Source organism: Dromaius novaehollandiae, chromosome 15 (genome assembly GCF_036370855.1).
Source record: "Dromaius novaehollandiae isolate bDroNov1 chromosome 15, bDroNov1.hap1, whole genome shotgun sequence".
Lineage (NCBI taxonomy): Eukaryota > Metazoa > Chordata > Aves > Casuariiformes > Dromaiidae > Dromaius > Dromaius novaehollandiae.
The window spans coordinates 10,091,597-10,113,399 of NC_088112.1; the positions used below are offsets into that span (position 1 = coordinate 10,091,597).

At 40.2% G+C, this 21,803-nt stretch overlaps 1 protein-coding gene across 1 annotated transcript; it reads right to left on the minus strand.

Annotated features, from left to right (window-relative positions):
* Positions 1-1,336: 1,336 nt before the first annotated feature.
* Positions 1,337-20,609, minus strand: ADRA1B (adrenoceptor alpha 1B). The gene is made up of 2 exons (XM_026118553.2): positions 19,272-20,609; positions 1,337-2,460 (listed from the first exon to the last, which is right to left on the minus strand). The coding sequence occupies exons 1-2, from the start codon at positions 20,242-20,244 to the stop codon at positions 1,898-1,900; spliced, it is 1,536 nt and encodes a 511-aa protein (XP_025974338.2). The 5' UTR covers positions 20,245-20,609; the 3' UTR covers positions 1,337-1,897.
* Between the last annotated feature and the right edge of the window lie 1,194 nt (positions 20,610-21,803).

A 21,803-nucleotide genomic window follows, 5' to 3' on the forward strand; every position in this document is an offset into this window, starting at 1 on the left:
ACGTAAGTAAAAATGTTTGACAGACTCTTGTAAGGTCGCTTCAAAAATCACAGCAATAGGTTGAAAGATATTTCTCTGACACTTAGAAGCCCAAAGATGATCATTTTATGCTAGTACATCGCAGCCAAATAGCAAATTCTTGATCTATTGTAACCATAAAGAGTTGCAATAAATGAGCAAAAAGAATTTATCTTTTCTATAATACTTTTAAATTTTATAAGCGTTGTCCTTTTAAGAGGAAATTACAGCCTTCCCCATGATCAAAATGGAGTTGTTTAAATGGGAGATTGGCCTACGGGATCACGATTAGACTCAAAATGTACTTATATGGGTCTCACTATAACATATGACCATGGGAAGACCTTAGAACATGACTTTCCTATCTTTGCTCACTGAGCTGGGGGATATTTGATCTAACCACAAGCCACATCCCTCCCTGTCAACTTAATGAGAGAATACACATTCAAGGACACAAAAGGAAATGGCTCTCCCTTGGGATCTAGCATTGTTAAATTGACCCTGAGTATTTTCAATACATCTGTTTATGGCTCATTCCCTGTTTCAGGCTTTACAAAAATGTCACCAAAACTCCTAAATAATAAAAGCCTCAGTTAAAGGAAGGGGTAAATACAAGTTTTCATGGTTTGTAACACTTCATGTAAAAATTCAGTCATTAGTTTCATGATTCACACTTAATTACAAGAGACGAAAACAACTTCCAAACATGACCTAAAATGTCCTAAAAGATATTCTCAGGAATTCTATTACAGTAGTGTAGTACTGAGGAGAAAAATTAATGAAAGTGAACCTCTTACTCTACTGTGTGTTTTTGACTGTTTCTTTTCTGATATAAGTGGCAAAGTAAAAGCTGCTAAAAATGCAATGCTTTTTTCAAAGTGTGCTGAAAGAACGAAAGGCTCTGCATAGCAGTTTTAAGGTGGATTTGAGGCCTCCAACGGTCAGTGCTCTTTTGTGCTGTGTCCACAGCACTGTTTATGAGGGATTTGGAATGATTTATGAATGTTGCTTTTAGAAATCAGATCCTCTGGTAGCCTGCATGTTTACAGGACACTTATTAAAGTGCTGAAATGTGGATTGCGAGCTTTTATCAGTGCTGGTATTTTCAAGCTTTCAAAAAAGAACATGGTGAAGGATAGAGCAGTTTACATCTGTTGGTGATAAGGGAAACATGGAAGAGAAGCAACTGCAGAGAGCTTCAAGAGCATACTAGGAGTTACAATGGCAAACGACCTCTGTGAGGGTTTTGTTTGGAAGTGAAAATCATGTGATGAGGGAACCTGGCTGAATTCCAGTTCTATATTAATAGGTGCAAGTGTTTAAATTGTTGCAAAATTGCTTTAATCTTTGACATTGTTTTCCATTTCTAAAGTGCTAATGTACAGTGAAGTACAACAACAAGAATTTTACAGGCGAAATCAGCGGTAACTAGTACCCTGGAGAGGTACAACAATACTGCACAACTGCATTGCTCATGTCCACTCTCAGGCATCCAAACATGCGGCTAGCACACATGTACACACGCACAGTCATACACATCCCCCCCGCCCACTCCCATATTTATACGTTCTTTCTATACACATATGTGTTTGGCTGTTCTACAGCACTTCCACGATATCTAAATAATTGGCTCTGCTCTTCCCTGGCTTTATCTGGCCCCTTCCCTGCATTCTGTAGCCTCTCTGGCAATTGACTGGAGATACGGTTACTTCCCAGACTCTGCCACTTGTGACGGGAGCCTGCCTGTCCCTCACTGGCTTTCTTCTATCGCCATACTGAGAAACTGTGCATAGGTCCATTCCTTCACCTGGGCTAACATCCAATGAGTTAGTATATGAAGAGGAGAACAGAGTCTGGGCAGACAGTGCTTTGAATTTGTTCATGCCAGCGTCATGTTTGCTCTGCAGTTGGTTTTGCCATTCAGTGTGTCACACATGGCCTCGCAGTCCCTACTGCTGGAAGCCTGGCTGCCAGCAGCAATGTGTCCGTTGCGCTCTGGTAAGAGACTGAAGGTAAAGAAATGGCACGGGTCCTTTTGCCTGTTGCCTTCCTGTAAGGGGCTCAGGAAAGAGCTGGAGTTTTTCCACTCCTGGAATGTGCACATCTCCATATGCGGGTGAGTGATTCTGCTCAGGTAGCCTGGGCTGGGAGATGCTGAAGATAATGTCCTCTGACTGCCACTTAGGAAACTCCCGCTGTCTTCCAGAGAGTCCTTCCTAGGGTGTTCAAAGGAGCACCGATTCCAGTTTCTGTAGTTGTAGGCCCACCACCCCAGCTGCTTCCGACGGTGGCACTGGCATTTTAGGATTTGTATAAAAGCCCTCTTGAACTCTTTGCTTGAGCAAGGGTAGATGATTGGATTCAAGCAGCTGTTAAAGTATCCAAGCCAAAAAATCACCTTGAAGATCGTTTCAGGGGGCTTCAGAGCAGAAAACAGAGAGCCTGTCCAGAAGAAACAAGCAGAGACAATACCTGAGGTAATTGGTTTCCTGTCTTTAGGAAAGGCAGATGCCTCTGCAGATAACTAGCAGAATCTCTTTGTTAGACATCCCTCATGCCTGCTGCTTTTGTTAAAGTCTTTTGGTGATAATATGTCATTGTTATTTTTAAAGCTAATAAGGAAATGCTGTATCTACCATACAAAAGCTAAAGGAGTACATACTTAATGTAGCATTAAAATAAAGAGCAGTCTTTGTGTTTATATGTACATGTCTGTTGCACTAACATCTGTGGATCCTAAAGAAAGGTGAAACCTCCATTGCCCAAGGTGCTACATACTACACACATGGAATAAGGGTGTGCTTTCTTCAAAAAGCTTTTGAATATCATTTTTGAAGAAAGAGATCTAACTATTTCCAGGCTTTTCATTTGCCCTTATCTTGGGAAGGAGTGTGCTCAGACTCAGATGTAACTCATCACTTCTGATACATTCTCTAGCAGCTCATAAACATCACCGCATCTTATTTAGATTATTAAAATAGTACAAACCTCTTGAAACCTGAGGTTAATTCTGGTAGTTCACATAACCATTCATAGAAAAGGTGTAACCCAAACAATGAGATTATTTCATGAATACTTCCTCTTTCATTTACAACCAAGTAATTTCCCTACAGATGCTGTCCAAATGAAAAACTCATCCTGGGAAATCCATTTAGTGTACTTTCAGCATTAAAAACATGCAATTGGTCAGCTAAATTTAGCAGATGTAGCTCTTTAAAAGGATGTCTGAAATTGTTTAAAGAAAAACAAGAATTCAACAGTTACTCATTTGGGAAATCACCTTTGTGCCTGGCTAAAGTAATAAAAGACAAGGGGTTTAGGAAGGGAGCCTCATTTCAAGAACTGGAGTTAGATTTTAAGAATTTTTCAAGAGGAAGTGTACACTCCAGAGTGTCATGTCTCTGAGAGCAGTGACCTGGTACGCTGGAGTGATTTCAGATGCCCCGGGCTATGAAAGCAGCTGGGTCAGTAGTAACTGTCAGAGTGCCTTAGCAGGGAGGGATGTCATTCTAGGCATATTTCCCACCTCTTGTAGCAATGTAGAGGCCACGGCTTGGGCCTCAAAACTACGCAAAAGCACTTCCCTGCTACTTTGGTAAATAGCTGTGATGTACAGCAGCAGATACTGCTGTTTTCCTGGATGGCACAGCCGGTCTGGTGCTGACTGGGGAGGTCTGAGTCTCCTTAGCTCACAAGGAAGCCAAAGGGAAGTAAGTACGTGCCATTCCTCACACATCTGCCTGCCTCCTCCTGTGTGTCAGCTAGTCCCTGAGTGGGCTCAGAAGAGAAAATAACATGCTGTCGCGTTGGCCACCTGGAGAGTCTCATCCTCCCCCTCACTTGGGCAGTAGGAGCCAGGAGGGATACTGTGAATCCAGAGGAAGAGTTCCTTCCCGTGGCAGTTTATTGGGGTGGTGCAGGCTAGCACTGGTTCTGCCTATTGCCTTGAAGTTAAGCAACACTCCTTCCCCTAGGCTGAAGTGGAGGTGTTAAATGTTAAGGTTCGTAGTACTTCTTTCACAGCTCCTGCACTTGACTAACTTCTCCACATGCAAGACGCTCGTAAGTTGACCCCACGTCCTGTATTGCTTTGCCATTGCTCCTAGCTTGCAGGTTTTGACAAATGCCTCTTCCCTCCATCTGATGGAGGTCCTAAGTCTTGGTCCTGATTTGGTATCGCAGAAAGTACTGAGTACAACATATCTAACACTGGGGAAATGATGAATTGTATCCAATAAACTTGCAACAGGCAAAACAATACAAGTACTTAAACGGTTTTGTTAGTGTTACATACTGTGAGGAAAGATTCCGCAACAACTTCTGTGATTCTAATGAATAAGCCATAAATTGGGTGTCAGATTCTTATAAAGCTTTACTAAAAGTTTTTTAAGTTTATATGTGCAGACAAGATGAGCAAGATGCTCCAAAACCCCCACATGCACAGCTGCAAACTTTGTCAGGATTAATTTTCTAAGTAATAATTACATTTTTTTCCATTGAATGGAAAAGAGAAGTTACGTGACTGTACAAAACAAGTAAAAATGTGATAATGTACAAAGAGCAACTTTTTGGAGCTCAAATTGTTAAATTTCTTAAATTGTTTTCTGGAACTCCTTTAAAATATAGATGATCTCTTACAGCGCAGTAAAGTTCACTGAGTGGCTGAAGAGCTCCCATTTTTTCTTATGTGCAAGTCCTGAATGGGTCGTTGTGAGTTTCTCCAGATCAGTTGGTTTGCTTCTCTCTCCTTACGTAATAACTGAACATCTACAGGACTTTATTCTACAAGATTTTAATATTTTTAGGCAGGTTAAATGTGGACATAGTAAACATTAGGGCATAGTTTTCAATAAAATTAAAAAATAATTTATTAAGAAAGCTTACTGACAGATTTCGTGAAATTCCCTAAGGACAAATAAAATAAGCTAAGCTATAGAGAAGAAAACTGGGAACCAATGCAGATAAACGGGCTGTGCTTGTAGAACATATATATTGCACATGAACAGATTATAAACACAAACTGTAAAGACTAACAGACCAAGTAGGGAAGAAGATAAAAAGCCAAGTGTTAAAAAATGGATAATCTTTGTAAAGTGCTTAAAGAAATGTGTGTTGCTTAAGAAAAGAAGGTAAGGAGCTTATGACTATCTTATACTTTTAGGATAATCTATTTTTCAAATGTCATTTAAAAAAATGACAGCAGGTCATTTTCAGTGGTTGCAGCAAGCATTTTTAAAGCTCTTTTATATTAAAGGACAGCTACACAAAAGAGCACAGAATTTATTGGTAACAACATGACTGAGAGAGGCACCTTGTGTTCAGTCCTGATTCTAGATATATCACTGAGCCCTGCTCGATCATTTAAAAGCCATGATATGGTGCATCCTTGTTTTCCCTTGTTTAGTGATTAACAGAGAAAATCTGGAAATGTATCAGTTTGGAAAGCTGTGTGGTGGTGTGATTTAAAAATAAAGGCGAGATCACTATTTAGCTACAATAGTAGAAAGATTTTGAAAGTCTAAGATATTCAAGAACAATATGCAAGATAGTTAATTACAACACTGATGATACTTCTGTGTTCTCCATTTTTTCTCAGTTCTGCAAAGAGCACAATGAGAATGTTGCTTAGACTCTGAAATTACACACAAGGTATAAGATTAATTTTTCACAAGAAGGTGAGGAAGAAGTATGGTTTTTGGAACAAGAAATACCAATTTGATAAATAATCCACTGATTTATAGACTGTTGTGCTAATAGCTCTTATTTCCGGCTGAGGTATTAAAACTGAACAGAATTCTTCTCAACTCCTCTATCCTTCCTAATATATATATATATATACACACAACTGTTTTGAAGGAAGATGAATTTCATTTAGTCTATGGTATAATGCACTATTACTTCCTAGTTGTTTTAAAAGTACAGTGGTAGGACAATTATTCCAAAAGAGCAAAAAGAGAGGTCACTGCAATCCCAGTGAAAATAAGTTCCTATATAGGAGCATGACTCATTTGCTCTTAGATAGCACTTTCCATCTGTTAGTCATCTTGCAATGCTTTACACCATCCTCCTGATTTTACCAGTGGGCAATGTGACCCAGGGAAAGGTAAAAGCGAGCAGCAGAAGGTCACGTGCTAAATCATTTTCACCAGGGAGAAAGTCCTTGTTTTAGCAGGAATAGAACCATGAGACCTAGCACAACTCTCTTAACTGCTAGAACGCACTGTCGGTAGTACGGCGCTTTGCAATAGTGTGTTTGGTGGGTCCTACTACCCCTCCCCTGCAAAAGAAAAGCAGAATTCAAGAATATTTTCTGAAATTAGCAGAAACTGATCCACATGAGCAGATGCCTTGCTGGCCCTGCAGAGGCTGTGGGCATACGTGGTCGCTTTTGTGACCTTAGCAAAACCCCACCTATGATGCAATTCATGGCTAATGAAAAGGACTACTGGTGAAAGCCACAGATGCTGTGAAAAATAATAGTTTCATAATAAAAGTCTCATCAGGGAAGAAGAGGGCTGAAGAGAGACATGACAATTAGTCTTGAAAAACATAAAAGTTATCAGCAAAGAGGAAAAGAATGAAATTGTTTTCCATGTCCACCGTGGCTAGTATATGAAACACACTGATTTGAATTGCAGCAAGAGAAATCAAGCATACAGATTAGGAAATGCTTTCTGTTCTGGAATACATTGCCTAAGAAGAGTGTAAAATACAACACTGAAGGCTTTTAAGAACACAGTAGACAAACATCTACTGATTTATGCATAGCTGATCCTGCCTTTGGGTTGGAGGGTGCTCTGGGTGACCTCTTCAGATCCCTTCTAGTCCTGCTTTCTCTGATTAACTCTGCAGAATATAACTTTGTTCATCAGGAAAACTTTATGGCTTAAGTTTTGGCAACCTAGCAGAGTCTTACGTTTGCAGAACTGGAATCTCACTGACACTGTAGTCTTAAATGCCCTCGGTAAATATATCCATTATTTAGGATGAGGATTAACTGTTAGAAAAATGGAATGTACAAGACAGATACTTATTTGGGCACTTATTCTCTTCAGGGCTTTAGGAAAGTTCCTGATTTTTTGTATTCAGTCACTCCTCACTGGGTGGAATCCCAGCCTGAGTCTTATACAGCGAGGGAAGAAAAGATCTTCGTTATTATCTAGAAGGTGGTTTAGATGGACGTCCATATACATGACACATACTTATAAATATAGTTTAATTTGGTGACTGTTGTACAAAGCTCCACTGCATCTTGCTATATAAAGATACAAAAAATATTTTGATTAGCTCATATATTTTTAACATTACCCTTTTCCTTACTTTGTTCTTGGAGTTAACGATATCTTTTATTTAACTGTACACATGCTTTACCTCATAATTAACCTGTCAGGAGCAAACAACTGCGGGCTATTTTGGTACCTTCATAAAATGATAAAGCTAAGCCTACCAGACACACTTGCCAAACATCAAACTAGTATTTCCTCCTCTAATCTCCAGCTATTTTCCCATTGCAGTCTGATAAACAGATTAAATATTTCCCTGTACTGATTTAGACTGCATTTCAAAATGGCTGGAAAATGTTGCCTATAATTATCTCCTCAGTGATTTATTTGTGATGGTGGTAGCCACAATGACTCCCCCACTCCAAAAGATCTCTCTCCTGATGCTTATGTTTTACAGCTTTCCTCTGAGGGAATGTATAGTTTTTATCCTCTCTAATTTCTCTGAGTTGAACCCTGTGATTTATTAAACATAGCATCACATGCTTACTGCTGATTGCAGCTTTGATGCCCATGAAGATTTTGCAGAGCATATGTCCAGCAAAAATGCAGAGCATGAAATATTTCAGAAACTCATCAACTTGACCAGTTTGGATTGTATTTTGAACATTACCAGGTAGATGATAGAGCTATTCAGTTTGGAAATGCAATGAGCAATAGCAAAGATCATAATAAGGAATTAACATGTATTTTATCTAGTAAAAGCTAATTCCATTTAGGGTCTGATTAGTGTTTCATAATGAATGCTTTATTGCACTAAAAGTACGTAAAACATCCTCAATGAAATTAGGGAAGACTATGGGAAACATTTTGCCACATTAGTTACATTACATATTCTGCAGAATATCTGTCCAGAACATCACGGAGCCATTAAAATTCAGAGTCCATTGGAGTCAGTGGGAGTCCTTGAAAGCCTTTGTGAAGGCTCATGATGACTCAGTGGACTTCGGAACAACCCCCAAAATAGCAAGGTGAGCATCAGGAAAATCATCTGGACTGGCTTAATCCCAATGCTCTTAATTAAGGAAAACTCTTCACTGAAGGAAGTTTTGATGTAGCCTCCTACAGAGGAGGCACACACATACACATGCACACACATTGCTCTCTCATATCTTTTCCTGCTCTGTTATTTTTTTTCCATCTGAATATCTACTGCTTTGTTACCTCTCTCCAGTAACTGCTATATTCGAACAGAAGGAGGGTGGGAAAGTTAAGACCTTCTATTTAAGGAGGCCTAATGTAACAGCTGGCAAGCTTCTTGATGGAAGTGTAGCATACAAGACATGTTTCAGTTTCCCCTTCTACTTTATGCAAGAAAGAATTTAGCATCAAAATTAGACCAGCCAAAGCATCCATCAACCAACCAGAACCCTCATACTACTTCCAGAAGGGAGAAAACTTGCTTTCCAATTGTGTGTATATGCAAGGTGATCAGATACTGCAGGGATTAGCAAGAGTTTAAATCTGAAAAATAAGATGCGAGACTATTTATGAGTTAAAGAAAACTTTTTGAAGCAAAGTTTTGAAAACTTTGGCTGTGTCATTCAGCCCTGTATGCTATTTCCATTCACACAGAGGAAATAAACAGCTGTGCATAAAAGGCCAACACAGAGTGGACAGTCAGACATTTGGAACTATCACTAGGTTGCATATATATTTGCTGGGACTGGAAGCCAAGAAGTTGATAGAACTACAGAATTACTGCAGTGGGAATGGACTGTACGGGGTCACTAGTCCTGCTTCCTGCTCCAAGCAGGCTCAGCTCTGCATTAAGTTCCCCCCAAGACTTCCCTTCTCCAGGCTGAATAAGCCCTATGTCTTCAGCCTGTCCTCACATGGCATGGGCTTCAGCCCCCTCACTGTCCAATTTATCAGTATCTTTCTTGTATGGTAGGGCACCCCCCATGGATGCAGTACTCCAGACATGAGTGTTGAGTAAAAGGGAATCATCACTTCCCTTGATCTATAAGCCATGTTCCGGTGGATACAGCCCACTCTGCTGTCAGCCTCCTTCACTGATAGGGAATTTGAGTAGGTACCCATCCTACATTAATGTTTGTGTGAGTCCTCTTCATGTGAGGGGGTATTCTCTACATGTGGATTTTCAAGAACGCCATATATTTACTACTTGCGCCCTGTGGGAGGAAAATTTTAAATTATAAATGTTTTTTTAATCTAAAATTCCCCACATTCTCCTTTCCTGTCCACCTTTTCTTTAACTCTTCTGGTTTTTCTTTTTCCATCTAGGCATGTTCTCTTTCCAGTTACCTTTATTTCATTTTTCTTCCTCTTCACTCTGTGTGCTTATTTCTAGTCTCTTTATATCTTCTTTAGTTCTATCTCCAACTCCTAACCTCTCTTCTAATCATTTTCTCTTGTGATAATAGACTTTGTATTTATCAAACACCTATTTTTAATAACTTGTGTATTTCATACCACTTAAGTATATAAATACTCATAGTATCATTGGATCTTTTTAGAAAGAAGTATTTGAGACTTAGATTGGACAACTGTTGTGCATTTTAGCAGAAGTACTATGAATTTCTAGATTTAAGGGAAAAAAAGGCTCTATGGATGAGTTTTGAGTTGCCAGATGTTATGTTTTCTACTGGTTACAAAAAAATCATATTTGAAAATCTTCTAAATCCGGTTTTGCTTAGATTAGAGCCAACCTATGGTGAGGGTATGTTCCTATTTACTGGAACAAATACAACATTTGTTTTTATTGAAATAGAATAGTCTGGAGTTGTTTCAGTGCTTTGCTGTGTATCAGGTGATACACCAGTAATAACAAACTAGCTGCAGTAAAATATGGCATGAAACAATAACTGGGGAGAGAGCTGCACTGAACAGGTTTTTAATCATTGTTTTAAGATTAAAAAAGTAACCATATAATTCAAAACTGCTTGTCTCTATTGATAGCAAATTGCAAATGAAGTGTTCCAAAACTTAAAACACTGAATGGGAGGTTTTCTTAGGAGAATAACACCTGCTTGCTTGAATGCTATAAAACAGAAGTAGTCAGAGAATTGGATAATAAATGTTTGGAAGTCTTCTTTCAAAACTGGTCAAATTTTACAGGTTAATGTAACCTTGGAAGGCAGACGTAGCCTCCTTCCTTCTCAGGAGAGAGTTAGTCCATTTTTGTGCAGTTAGTGGGGTTAAATCTGACCACCTGAACATTCTCCATAAGCGAAAATTCCAAAGTTTTAAAAATCACTTTTATGATGAAAAGCATTTCGAAATACAAAATGATAACAAATGAGTTCTGAAACATGAAAAACAGGAGTCTTCGACAATATCAAACCTTTTCCCTCAATCTGTTTTCGAGAAGGCCGCTTTAGCAGAAATGAGTATCATTCTGCAAGAAGTTTATGTGATGATGGAACTCAGTCTCCCAATGAAAAGTGATCTGATCAAACTTGTGATTTGATCAGTAAGAGACTTTGCCCTGTGCTAGTCAGTAGACGGCTGCTGGTGGCCTGCCCGGGAACCTCCGCCTTTCTGCAGCTCACACTGTGATTCCTGCTGCAGCCGCGGGTGCTGGTAGCTGAGGGCCAAGTGCTAACCACTTCTTCGGGAACAGGCAAATCTCAAGTGCTACATGTGTATAGCTAGTAAAATTCTGCCTGTAAAAATAATAGGCTGCCTCTGACCAGAGTTGTTATGAGTATGAATTTAGAGAATGCAGAAAGGATGTGTTAGTCTTTTATTTAAGCTTTCTGTGGTCCTTTTTACCACATGCTTAGCCAAGTCAGCATGCCAGGGTTTTAAAGCTAATTGGATTTCTAAAGCTCCTGATTTTTTCCATCCAGCATTCAGCGTTTGTTTACATTCCCCTGGACTTACTTAATAAAGCAAAAACCCCCACAGTTTACAAACAGTAAAGAGTGAAATAGAGAGGACGCTTATAAAATTAAGAACTGATCAAGCTGGGAGAGACTGCAAGCCTACTGGAGGAGAGGGTTAGAATAATAGTGAGAAGAAGATCTTGAGGAATGGGAAGAGTGTCCAAAAGCAACAGAATTAAATTCAGTAAAGAAAGCGAAAGGGAAGATAATTAAATTACAACTACACAAACCAGTTACGGAGGGTAGCATTTGAGCATGGCTTTCCAGCACACCGGCTATTCCGGGGAAGTCTGGGTGTGCATGTCCCGGCTGGGCCCAGGCTGCCGGGCTGGGCGAGAGCACTGGCATCGGCAGCCACCCCGCAGTCACCGCTGGGCTGTGGAGCTGCGCTCCCGGCTTTGGGGTAACGTGGCTGTGTGTCGGGGGGAGCAACTTGCCATACACTGAGCAAATATCAAATAAGGAATAACTGAGTAGGCAATGATACTGCAGAAAATAATGTAGGAGAAACAGAAATACGATGCTGTGACAAGTACAGCAATCTCATTCTTCCATGTATTAATATATATGTTATGTATATGTCAGAGGCTCTAGGCCAGATACTAAGAACAAAGCCCTGATTGTGCAGTATTTATGTCCTAGAACTGGCTACCTATAGCAGTTGTGAAATTTTCTTGCTGGAGGCTTCTGAGCCCAGGGTGAGCAAACTTGTGACAGGTGATGGAAGTATCATTCATCTAGTCCTCAGGACTCTTGAGGCTTTAATTTCTATGTTTTTCAGTTCAGTCAATGAAGTTGCACAAAGAAATCCCACCATCTGTCTTGACGTAAGTGCTTTATACTCACTCCTCCATCCCATCCAAACAGGGAACTAAATGTCTGCAAACAAATGCATTATTGGTATTGAATATACTCAACAGCCCCTGCAGATCTAAGGCCTGATCCTGCTCTTTCTGTGCTGGTAAGTGAAACTAGGAAAAGTGCATGAATGCAGAATGTGACAAAATGTTCCTCCCCATACAGGTGTGTTGATGAATAAGAGCAAAAGCTCAGGCAAAGATTTTCCTTGCTCTCTTGTAGACTGGGAAAGGTTATTGTTTCTATCTTCTTATCCTAATTAAAATCCACAATCTCTTATCATGCCCACTATCTGTCTCTGCCTCATATTCAGGTGAACAAATCACTTCTACAAGACTTGTATGAATTTCACTCACAGTGGCTCAAACTTGAGGTACTTTTAAAGGCCCCAAACTAGAGACTAACATATAGTGGCCAAAATAAAGCCAGGACTTTGCCTTCTTTGAAGCTTTGCTGGTGAAAGTTGTAGTATAGATAGAATAGTATAAATCCAATCTTTTTACCACAACCTGGAATTGCTACAGCTTCTTCTATTACAGGCAACTGCAAAGTAAAGCAGTATATTTCTGTTTTTAAGAAACAGTGTCTCCCTATGCACCAATATTGGCACACCTGGAACAGCAAGATTGCTTCCGGTTGGTAGATGGTACAAGATAAATCTATCATTTCCAGAGATCCTCTGTTCTGCAGTCCATGACTGTCCTTTATACAGCTTCATACAAAAGATGCTGTTGAAGTGCAAAACTGTAAGACTGGAAAATAAGTTTTACAGAGGTTATGGTACAACAGACCATTTGCAAGTTGGTATTTAGAAAGCAATAAAAAAAGACAAATAGGAGCTTTCTTTCCCCAGACAAAAGAGAAAGAAAGAGGAAAGCTATAGTTTAAAAAAATATCAAAAAAGCAACAAGTTTTAGGTTCTCTTATGCCCCAATTATAGTGTCATAATAGTTGGCAAAAATTTGAGGCATTTCTTGGATAACAAAAATTCTTTCAAGTTCATTTCTCTCTTTTATTTACAAACTTAAAGAACAGTCCTTTAAAATGAGATATAGAAAAGTTCAACCAAACACTTAAAATTTTTACACAAACTGCATATATCCTGGCATATGCAATATAGACTACTAAGTCTACCACCCCTCGATCCAGAATAGCTACGATGAACTACACTGGGGAGAGAATTAATTTGTGTTTACGTAGTGTTTCCCTCATATAAATAAGATAAAAATCAATAACAATTTTAGTAAGAACATTGTGCGGTACTCTAAAGTTGACTTACATAGAGACAGAAATACATTATTATTATTATTATTATTATTATTATTATTACCATTACTACTATTATTATCATTTTGTCGAAAAGAGTTACAGACTTTTGCAGACTTTGCTTGCTGAATAGAAAAAATATGGCCAAAGCTTGTGCTTGTTTTGCAAAGGATTAGCTGATTAAGGAGTCAAGAAAAGCTAATCTAAGTTTGCTGACATTTCATTTATTTTACTTAAAAATCTTCAGTTACTGGGTATTCTTTAGTCTCTTTTTCTCCCCTTCTTGCTTCTGACTTACAAGGCGATCTGTCTTGGACACCTTTGGTAAACAATAGGGTTTTAAGAGGGAATTAAATAGCACAGCTACAGAGATACTGCCTTAACTTCCATTATATTTTCTCTTTTGTTACTTAGAGGCTAATGATTTTTGCTTTTCAGTCTCTAGGTATCATTTGAAAGCCCATCAAAATAGTGCAAAATCTTGTAATGGGCTATGAAGTAGAACTTACTGAAGATACTAAAAAGGCCTTCACTTTTTGTTCATGGTCTGTATTTCACAGATTGGGACACTAAAGATCCTGCAGCTGAGATCCTAAGGTATGGCCTAGATGTTTTAGAAGCATATGCACACGTGTAACTTACTCAGTCCTTTCATCAAAACTACCAACTTGAGCAAAGGTACATGTGCTTGCAGACGCCTGAGACATAAGGTCCCTGTGTCCACCGCCCTGCTGGATGCTGTTAGCAGTATTCCCTCTGAAAGTATCACTTCTCTCCTGTCTTTGATTTCAACAGTTTCGAGACTTCCTATTGTCCAGTGGCAACATAAGCCAACATAAGAAGTGCCCAGTTCCTCAGAGATTTGTATGGTTTCATCTGTTTTGATAAAACAGCTTTGTCCTAAGAAGTAGAACTCTGTAAGAAACTGATAACTGGAGTCCTTTGGATGCAATTTATTTTTGTGCAGAAGGCTCAAACCAGAGTTTAAGGGAGGCTATTTCAACAGTAAAATGAATCATTTTGAAATATGCTAATCTTCTACATGTGACAAAATATGCTGTACTGGTCAAGAAGTGCCCTTATGGTCTTTAGTCTCACAGGCATTGGGTAGAAAATAGGAGGAGCAGGTTTCTCCTGTCACCTGTACCATTGAATGTTATACCAGAGATTGGGTTGTAAGTGGGCAGAAGATCAGAGTGCCACACAGATCAGTAAATTGCCCAAATTCTGTTTAACCATTAACTTTGACATCAAATCTAGATAGCTAGGTTCAGGAGGAGAATAGGAGGCAAGACCAAAATGAGATGGTAGGCAAATCAGGCCTAAAGCCTTGCAGAAAGTAGGACCCGATAGCATTGACAGAACTGGGCCTAATGCCCTGAAGTGCGGTTCCCATGGGAAACTAAGTGGCCTATTTTGGTATTCTTGGTGCAGGGATACAGAGGTTGGCCTGATGTAACATAAATCTACATACTGTACTTGAATAACATTTTATTTTAGGAATTATTTTGTATTGGCTGACCTGTAGCATGCAGAATATTTTTATTTTATTTTATTTTTTTATTATTTTATTGAGGGGTTTCAAAATCTTAATATATTAGGATAGTCAAAACAGTTGTATCGTCATTATGAGACTCCTGGGACCTTATGCCACTGCCAGTGAAGTTACAAGAATTTTGCTTCTGACTTTAGCGGATAAGTTTGGAGGTTTTGTGGAAGCAGAGGGAGTTAGCTTCTGAACCAGGAACTCCTTGGATGCTCTGTGGATCTTCACTGGAGTTAGGTAATAGGCTGTGAAGGTTAATATGCTCTGGTCATAGTAGTGGAGTTTGTGAGTTTTTCCCTTACTTGGAGCATGCGTGCATGCGTGCGTGCATGCATGCGTATGTGTGTGGAGTGAGGTCTAAGGCTGGGATTTGTAAGCCCAGTCTAATGTCTTGCTTAACAGGAATGAGACTGAATTGTAACCTAATAGCCAGGGGGAAATACATGACCCTTCATTCTGGAATAATTTTCATAATAGAGGTATTGGCATAAAATTTGATCTTTTGTTTAAAGGAGGGAATTTTCATGAGTGTTACCTCATTTCTGTAGTGCTCCAGTCTTTACATAAAAATCGTCTATTTTACTCAGCATTTTTCAGCAATAGATATTTAAGATCGTCCTGATGCCTAAGAAGGTGTTTGTATGGGGGGAAGGGGGAAGAAAAATTAATTTTAAAAGAAGCAAGATATTTACTCTTCAAAACTGAGTCACTGAATTAATGACACAATGAGTTGTCTCAAAGGCATATATGTCTTCATTTTATTCATTATGCTGTACCATAAGCGATTTCAAATGGCAAAACAGCTGCTTAGAAAGCCATGGAGCATTTCTGAACTTGCATAATAGGGATATGCTATAGCGCTATTGCTATCTGGAAAGAATATCCGCTACTGGTAGCTACTGGAATAAAAACAAATTTCTCATGTTATTTTCTTTGACAATATTTTGCTGCATCATCAGGTACTTAACACCAAAGGCTGCACGATTCAGTCACACAGCGCTGGACAATAAGAGATTGTGGGTCGTTCTTCATCCTGATAGTTTCATGGCACTCAGCACATCATAGTGTCAGTGCTCTAATTCCTCTCTCTGTAGCTGTGTACAGAGCTTTGTACACGGAGCTTTCCTTGCAAAGCCTTTTGATTCTTGCTTGAAAAACAGTCTGTAAGCACTGGGTATTATATATTTTCCTTTGTTGTGGAATATTTATTCAAGCAATATCTTTGCTTTCAGCACTGCATCAGTTCCCAGTTTATATCTGCCACCGATGCAATATTCCTTCGTCTGGGACATCAAAATGAGTAGCTGTGGCACTTACTGTAGTGTCACAACCAAAGAATTATAATTTTGGCCAGGAAACTAGTAGGAGAGCTGAAAATGCTTTTGACATGAAGAAAGTTCATCTACATATAAGCAGATTTGTTAAGAGAAGGTTTTGGGGTGTTGCAGGAATAAGGATTACTGAGCTGTGAAGTGTTTTGGTGTTGGATCCTCTGAAATCCAAAGCTGTTCTGCTAACACCATTCTGTAGAGTGATGACATTACTGAGTGAAACAGGGAACGAAAATAGATACTAAAGATGAGGATGTGAAGGTATGACCGGGATTAGTGGTGCAGATATAAGGCAAGAATAACATAGGCTGAAGAAGCCCATCCTTCTAGGATAGTGAAGGAAGTGGCTTGAATACCTAGTTTGGACTCAGTAGTAGAAAAGGTGGTGTAGCTTGCAGTCCTGCACTGACAAGAGAGTGGCCTGTGTGATTACAGCATGTCCTTAGGTAGCCCAGGGCACCTATGGAACATTTCATAAATAAATCACTCGTAGCTCTTTGAATTCTGTGGTTTGCCTATCACTGAAATTAATTTTGTACCAATGTGAGCTTTTTTCTATGAGTTCTTAATAGCCTTTCATTTAAGTTTGTGACTTCAGGACACAGAAACAGAAGATCTGTGGTATGAAAAATGCAGCACACAGCAAGTGCTGCCTTAAAAAGTCTGTCTCCATGTCCTCCTCCAGTTAAGAATTGTTGGGACTGTGCATGTCAGGAAGGGATTTCTAATTGTTTCGTTTTCCCCACTTGCTTTAGTCAGCAATGCTCTCATCCCTCACATTATTAATTTGCTTTGCACTGGTATACAGATATGAATACTGCAAAAGATTCTGGAGTGGGCTGAACAAATTAAAGAGATCAGAAGCAAGGAACAAAACCAGTCCTATTCCTAGTGAGCAAAACACAGAAAAAGTACCTACTATTTAAATGGATTTGGATACTATATTTCTCCTCTTTCTTTTTTTCTTAGACTAAAGGCTGTCAACAAAGAGTTGGGCCCTCGAAGGGATTTCTAGACAGAGAGGGCTGCAGAACCAGCAGTCTGTATTGCGGTGCCAAGATATTTTCACTGGTGATATTTTCACTCTTCTAACACGGAGGAATATTAACTGATGCAACAGCAACCCTCTCTGAAGCTCAGCTCTGCGAGGCACTAGGTGTTTGCAGCTCCTCGGTGAGCATGTTGGGAGTTACAGGCGCTCAGTGTGTGGCAGGTCGGGGCAGAGGGTTCAACCCTGCAGCCCTCCAGGCCGAAGCCCTCCGGCACCGCTGCCAGCACACAGCATGCTGCGGTGGAGGCTCTCAGCTGGTTGCTTCACTTATGCCTTGGACACGTTTGAGGTGAGAGATAAAATCATACTGTGACAAGAGATAAATTCTCCACGCAGGTGTCTTAAGCAATGACCTATTAAACCTCGTGGGGAGTATTAGGAGTTCTGCAATAACTTCTCAAGGGGAATTCAAGCTCTCTTTCAAGACTGTTCCAATCTGAAGATTGTTTCTCAAGTGGGTTCTGCTTTGGGACCATAAGGTTTTTAATGGACTGGTCTGCATCTGGCATTCATTGAGTAGCATCAGTAGCTACATTGGCTTTTGCTAGCTAAGGATCTATTCTATTGCATTCATGTTTTCTTCTTTTCCTCCTAAGTTCCCTCAATAATTCAAAACCACTGAGGGAGGGCTAACCTACTTTATCATGGGATCCTGACCCCCTAACTACATATCTAGTGTTATTACTGATACTGTATGCTGAAAATATGTTTCTATCCATGTAGTTGCGTATTTCTGCAAGAAATTCAGCTTGTTCAATGTTGTAAACTTTCTTTAAGAGCTACCACAAGGACTTAAAATTCAGTAGCCAAAGAGAACTTTGCTCATAATTTTCCTTCTGTTGGGAATTTGCCACATCCTTAACATTAGCTTTACATAGGTCTTGAATTTTAATGATTTTTCTGTTTTAGATGCAATAAGCTAGAGACGATAAAGTTGTCTTGCACTAGTTGTGCTAGTTGTCCTGTAATAGAGATTCTAGTCCAAATGACATTACACATGCACTGAAATTATTTTAAAAAACACTTTACCAGTACCACGTTGTTGGACTCAGTTTAGTTTTCTACAACTATGTCTAAAAATATTAGCTTACCACTCGATTAGAAATGTTTTGGTAGGGTAACTAAGTAAACATGAATACAGAACATTTACAAAGGCTTTTTGTTTCCCTTTTGTTTTCCACCTCTTTCCATATTTAGGCTGCCAGATTGTCTGTGCCTTGGAGGAGTGAATTTTGGACACATATTTTTGAGAGCTTAGTAATTCAATGCTAACAGGTTTTGAGATGTTAAATGCTCGTATTAAAGACAAAGGCAAACTTCACAAGCAGCACGCAGAGCCCTGTGCAGAGGCTCTATTGTATGCTTTAGTAATACTTTAAATTGAAAGTGAACAAAGTGGCTGCCACAAGCTCATATGGCAATCTCCTGAAATGCCTAAGACCTATCGAAATCAGTAAGAACTTTTCTGGTGGGATCGATGGGCTTTGCATGTTTCTTTTGGGGATCTGATCAGTGAAGTTGGAGCTGAGAACTAGATTTTTTTCAGCTTCCCAAAGCTCAGGGGAATTTTAACTTCATCTTTAGATCAGGCTTGTTTCCATTTAAGACACCTAAAAATACCAGGAGACCTTCTGCATTATAGTCTGAAGATCTAATAGTAAAATAAGATGAGAACATTTCAGTGCTGAAACTCTTTTTGTGTTTCTATCTAGGATTTTTGTTATAGCATCCTATAGAAATGTTTCTGAAAGCAAATTCAAATTAACCAAAGCCTATACAGGGATTAAATATATAAACTCGGAAGACACTGTCCTCTGATTTGACACCTGTTCCATCCCTGAGAATGACTAACAAATGAGCAGACTTTCTGCAGGCTGCAGACTTCGCAAAGTTTCAGCATGACTCCTCGAAAGAACCAATATCATAAATAAATTGCTTTCATTTCCCTCCCTCTCATCTAATCACTCCAAATGATATCTACTTATCATTCACCTGATTTTTTCTGTGATATTTTTGTAGTAAAAATTAACCCTTTTCCCCTCCCACACCATCCCTTGATTACCAACTTACCTAGTGGCAGAACTATGAAGAAAGGTAGCCAGCACAAGATAAACATGCCAACCACAATTCCCAACGTCTTGGCTGCCTTCTTTTCTCTAGAGAATTTAAACAGTTTGAAAGCTAAGGAGTTCTTGGGATTGTGACCCTTGGATTTGGTGCTGTTTAATGTGTCTTCATGAACGTTCTTGTAATGAATCCGTAAAGTCAGCTCCTTGGAGTCGGACATTTCTTTCATAACCCCAGCTTCCAGGTTTTTAGTAGTCCTTTTGGCCACTATGTAGACCCGACAGTACATCACGAGGATGACAATCAGAGGAATGTAAAATGACCCCAAGGAAGAAAACAAAGCGTAGAAGGGTTCTTCAGTGATACGGCACTCCTTATCGTCCTTCGGTGCTGGTTCTTTCCAGCCCAAAAGAGGCCCAATAGAAATTACCATGGAAAGGACCCAGACACCCAGGAGAGCCAAAATTGCCCTTCTTCTTGTTACCAAAGTTGGATACTGGAGAGAATAACGTACCCCTATATATCTGTCTATAGAAATTGCACATAGACTTAAAATAGATGCTGTACAGCACAGCACATCAACTGCTGCCCAGATATCACAAAATATCCTCCCCAAAACCCAGTAGCCGAGGATTTCCAGTGTAGCAGAGAATGGAAGGACAGTGAAACTCAGCAACAAATCTGCTATTGCAAGGTTAATTATGAAATAGTTTGTAGGGATTCTTAAATGCCTATTGCAAGCAACAGAGAGAATTACCATGATATTACCTATAATAGCAAAGAGTATAAAGGCACCTAGGATAAGCCCCACAATTATAGCCCTACTGGTATCCAAGGCAGCTGAATCCAGGTTGCTTGCTGTCTCATTGGAGTTGTTTGCAGAAAGATTGCCGTTATTTAGTGCAGACACTTTCAAATATCCAGGTGCCGATAAATTGGATTTATCACCAAGGTAGGTATTCATCTTAAAAATCATCCTCCATAGCAAGTTACGACTGGATCCCCTGCACAACACGCAGACGGTCTGAGTTCAGTTGAAAGTTATCTCTCTACCCAAGAAGTTGCTGCAAAGCCCCAGCCAGTTTTAGATCGAGAACTCATCTTCCCAGCAAGCCGTCAGCTATGAGCGCAGAAAACTTGCACAGCGTGAAGTCCTCTGAAGCCTGTCAGCAATCCTGGGCTGTTCGAACTTGCTTAATTTCTCACACCAACTCGTTTAAGCAGAAATTAGCCAGCAGAAGTCTTGGCTGAAGCTCGACAGTAGCTGTTTTGATCATGACGTCCCTGAAATGAAAGACAGGTTTACCGGTGTCCCTCGCGGCGCGGCGGCCGTGCTGGCAGGGTGCCCCTGCCCGGCGGCGGGACCTGCCTCTGCAGGCAGCGCCCGGCAGCGCCGCGCGGGCCGCCGCCGCCGCCGCCGGTGACATCAGCGCAGCGCAGCGCGGCGCAGCGCAGCGCAGCGCAGCGCAGGCCCCCGGCGCGGCGCTAGAGGGCGCTGCAGCGCCAGGTAACGCCGCGCAGCCCGGGGCGGCTCGCTGAGCGGACGGGGTGGCTCGGGCGTAGTTAGAGCCTTCGCCGCACGGAAAGCTGGGTCGGAAACCTCTAAGAAACCGGTTTCATTATGCGAGAAAACTATGCGCGGTGGGCTGCGGCGAAAGAAGCAATTTCGGTACAGAATGATCTAGCACCCTTCGACATGCAGCACCTCGTAAATGTTTGCGAGTTTGTTTTGTGGTCAAAGTGAATCTCATGCCATTTTAGAGAACTAACGATGTCCCACCTTTTAAGGAGAAATATGTAGGTTCCAAAAATCCCTAGTTTATATGTAGATTCAGTATTTAATGATGACACAAATGTACCTGGAGTAGATTGTTTCTAGTGGTAAACTTTCTTTTAATACAGAAAAAGTAGCAGATGCTCAAAATCCAAATCTCCAGTAAGATCTTTATGTTTGTTCTGTGCTCCCAGCTCCTAGGCACATCTATGGCTTCCTCCCACCTTTTTTAACTAGGTAACTTCACTAAGCAGAGATGGATTGCCTATCCCAGTCCTGAATGTGGCGGAGCACCCTTCACCACAGCCGAAGCGAAGGGCAGGAAAAGTGGTAGTCCTTGCAAGGCACTCCTCACGCTCGAGTGTCGTCTTCTCTCTTTGCGAAAGGCTGTGAGATCCCTGAGACAGGGCCCGTTAATTTATTGTAGCTCTGGGAATACCTACCATATCCTATGAAGAAAAAATCCAGTAACAGGTGATTTACTTTCTAGCACTGTTAATGGCACTTTGATGTTCCAAACAGTGGTTTCGTCGTTTTGTGTAGCTTTGGGTCACCAGGTAGGGAGAAAACTCAGATCTTTATAGTCTGGTGCCGTTAAAAACAAAAAATGGAAGATTAGCTCAACATATAACTGCCAAAAATGCTGTTCTCAACTTTCTGTCATTGTATTATATCCTACAGCTGTTGTCTGCAGTACTCTGAGTTACAGTATATTGATTTTCCTGTTACAAAATGTACTGTGTTTAAAATAAAAGGTTCAT